Source organism: Emiliania huxleyi, assembly GCF_000372725.1.
Source record: "Emiliania huxleyi CCMP1516 unplaced genomic scaffold EMIHUscaffold_36, whole genome shotgun sequence".
Classification (NCBI taxonomy): domain Eukaryota; phylum Haptophyta; order Isochrysidales; family Noelaerhabdaceae; genus Emiliania; species Emiliania huxleyi.
Window position 1 is genome coordinate 837,845 of NW_005199274.1, and position 3,337 is coordinate 841,181.

Genomic DNA, 3,337 nt, shown 5'->3' on the forward strand with positions numbered 1-3,337 from the left:
GATAGAGGAAGATAGAGAAAGATGGAGGAGATGGAGGAGACAGAGGAAGACAGAGGCACCTGCACGAGGTTGTCCTTCATGCACTCGATGTTGCGGAAGTAGTTGTCGCCCGGCGCCGCGTGGTACGGCTTCTGCGCTTTGCACGGGTTGACGGACGGGTCCACCTCCGGATCCTTGAAGGCGTCCTACGGCCGAGAGTGAGCCGAGAGTGAGCCGAGATGCCGCCGACGGCCCTGGCCGCGCCGCGGCGATGCCGACGGAGGGGAGAGAGGGGGGGAGAGAGGGGGGGAGAGAGGGGGGGAGAGAGGGGGGGAGAGAGGGGGGGAGAGAGGGAGAGGGGGAGAGGGAGAGGAGAGAGAGAGGGAGAGAGGGAGAGAGAGAGAGAGGGGGGGAGAGAGAGAGAGAGAGAGAGAGAGAGAGAGAGACAGACAGAGAGAGAGAGGGAGAGGGAGAGAGAGAGAGAGAGAGAGAGAGAGAGAGAGAGAGAGAGAGAGAGAGAGAGAGAGAGAGAGAGAGAGAGAGAGAGAGAGCCGCGGGATGCGTCAGAGAGGTAGGAGGCGGTCCTGCGAGGCGGCGATGCCGACGGAGACGGAGGCGGCGATGACGAGGCCGACGAAGAGGCCCGCCACCACTTTGACGAGACCGAGCTTCGTCTTCTTCTTGTCGAACTCCTGCGCGCCCTCCTGTGGGCGTGGGGCGCGCGCGCGGGTCGGGGGCGGAATACCGCGGGGGGGGCGGGAGGGAAGCACACAAGAGGTGCGAGCAGAGCTCTCTCTGTTCCAGGGGCGCAGTGTTGCCTTCTGACTGTGTTGGGGCTGTCCTGTCCGTTCTCGACTGTCTGTGCATGTGCGCTAAGGGCCCGGCGTTGTGCGTGTGTGTGTGTGTGTGGGGGGGGGGGGGGGGGGTAAAGGGGGGCCCACCCCCCTCGAGCGAGGGGAAGCAAAGGACGACGGAAAAAACGAGGAGTGAGCAGGCGTACCCCAAGTAGCCCACGGGGAAGGCCCAGTTGTAAACAAAATGGTCCCAAAGGCGGATGGCGGGGACAAAATCCTTGTTGCACGTCCACTCCGTCTCATAAACGCCGATGGGGAGGCACACAACTTTGGTGGGAGAAAAGGGGGGGGGGAGAAAAGGAAGGAGGTTTGCTGGCGGCCCCCCCAATAAGAAAGAAATTGGGGGGGGGGGGGGGCGAAAAAGTGTTTATGGGGTGATGGGGCAAGGGGCTTGGCCGCGCGCCGCAATGAGGAAGCCCGCGGTGAGGGTGAACCAGACGAGGCCGGCGAAGCCCTTGGCGAGCTTTGCGGAGAGCGGCAGCAGGCCGACGAGCGCCAGTCCGTGGAAAATGATCATCACGGCGGAGGCAACTTCGGCGATGATGGCGAGGGACATGGCCGAGAGGCCCGCCTTCTTGAGCTCGGTGCACTCGAGGAAGTGCGCCGGGTGCTTGAGGCCTGGTGCGGGGGACAGCGGACAATAGAGGGCGGGGCTGTTGGTCGCGCGCGCGCGGCGGCGGCCGTGCAATCGGCGCACCGTCGGTCGCGATGACGCTCGGCACGGCGGCAATGACCTGGAGGAGGCCGAGCTCGTCGATGTACTCCTGCAGGGTCTCGCGGGCGCCCGCCTTGCCCCAGCCGTAGCCCGACGAGTCGTGGTGCAGGCCGACGCCGTACTGCGGGCCGAGAAGCTCGTCAGCGCGGTAGTCGAGGCCGTGATCCTTGAGGTTGATCGTCTCGCCGTCCAGGGTCGCCGTGAGTGCGGTGAGGCGGGGCAGGTTGGAGGTGTCCTTGAGCTTGATGACCGACCGGCCTGCGGGCGAGGGCTCACAGCGGTGTGGTGAGAGAGAGGCGGGGCGGCGGGACAACGTGGCGGCGGCACACCGTCGGCAAGAGCGGCGGAGGCGAGCAGGGCGATCACGCCGGCCACGACGAGGGCGAGCAGGTGCGAGAGCTTGTACGCGATATCGGACCCCGTGGCTTTCGCGGCACCGATGATCACTGCCTTTTCGTTGGGCTGACCCTCGAGCGCCTCCGCCGTTGTGGGCGTCTCCGTCAGGTCGTCCTTCGAGATGCGTTCCACGTTCTGCTCCAGCCAATCCGCCTGCGCGCGTGCGTGCAGTGGTGCGTGCGCGGAATCGCGAGACGGGGGACGGGAGAGACGGGAGAGAGCGTGCCTGCGACATTGAGAATAAATCGAAGCTCAAAGCAGGTCGATCGACTTTTTGCGAATTCTCACCACAATTATCGCGGAAATTAGCCGAGATTAAACGCTGTTCACAAAGAGAAAGGACCACCATAAAACATACGGCTTCTCCGCCAGGCCCGCGCTCACCGCCTCCACCTCCTGGCCCGACCCGATCGGTCGGTCTCTATTCCTCCCGCGCCGCCGCCCCTCCCTCGCCCGCGCGGGGGGCTCCTGATTGTGGCGCGCCTGCTGGACGCGCGGCGCGGCCTGCCTCCGGAGGTGCCTCTGAGCTGGCCATTTTGGGTCACACCGCGAGAGAACGCGATACGCGTTCGAGTTTTCACTCGGGAACTTCAAGAGTTCAACTCGCAGCTCGCGCACCGGCCAGGCGCAGGCCAGGAGGCCCTACGCGTGCTAGCGTGCAAGTGAGGCGGAGGCGCGAGTCGGAAGGCCGCGACCGTCAAGTGTTCCCCGACGAAGATACACTCGCTGTGAACTCAACCACGTTCAAAGGAAACTTGTAAAAATCTCGCATACATCTGGCCACCCCGGCGAGGGGGTCATTTAAGGGATAATTTAAGCGACTGACACGAAGCCGGAGGGTGCGCCGTTGGTAATGTCGGGTGGGACCTGGCGGCCAGCGACCGGCTCTTGAACCGCGGGAGACACAGGTCGCGCGGCCGCGGTGATCATCGTCCGTCCCGTCCCCGTCCAAACGGGCATTTCCATTGTGGCATTTGTGCAGTCGCGAGTGCCGAGTCGTGCTATTGTGCCTGTTTAGTGTTTTACAGTAGGAGGGTTGTGTGGGCCTCCCCCCGCTTTACAGATTCCACCTCACCCCTCCGGACTCCCACACAAGTCCTCAGCTCTGTCCTCCCACCTAGCACCTCCCTACTGTGCATCTCGACTGTGCATCGTAGAGCCCCCACACAACAACCCCCGGTAAGACGCAAGACCACGGCGCACGCGGCGGGACAACGAGCTCCACCCCTCCCACCGTCCTCCCACATGCTGCAACCACGATCCGTGCGCCGGCGCCAATAGCAGTACTGTACTTGGTTGCTGTCCACCTTCCTCCCAGCACATGCCTCTTCAACCACGATCCGTGGGCCGGCGCCAATAACAGTACTTGGTTGCTCTCCTTGCGCGCGGCTTA

General features: G+C 64.0%; 1 protein-coding gene across 1 annotated transcript in view; it reads right to left on the bottom strand.

The window, feature by feature from the left end:
* Positions 1-2,195, bottom strand: part of EMIHUDRAFT_436031 (delta CA) — a 4,701-nt gene extending 2,506 nt beyond the window's left edge. The window contains exons 1-7 of the mRNA XM_005772481.1: positions 2,171-2,195; positions 1,878-2,097; positions 1,531-1,806; positions 1,239-1,451; positions 925-1,100; positions 564-683; positions 60-185 (exon numbers count right to left, since the gene is read on the bottom strand). Of these exons, the coding sequence (XP_005772538.1) occupies positions 60-185; positions 564-683; positions 925-1,100; positions 1,239-1,451; positions 1,531-1,806; positions 1,878-2,097; positions 2,171-2,179 (1,140 nt within the window). The 5' untranslated portion in view covers positions 2,180-2,195. The remainder of the gene's footprint in view (positions 1-59; positions 186-563; positions 684-924; positions 1,101-1,238; positions 1,452-1,530; positions 1,807-1,877; positions 2,098-2,170) is intronic.
* Positions 2,196-3,337: the final 1,142 nt, after the last annotated feature.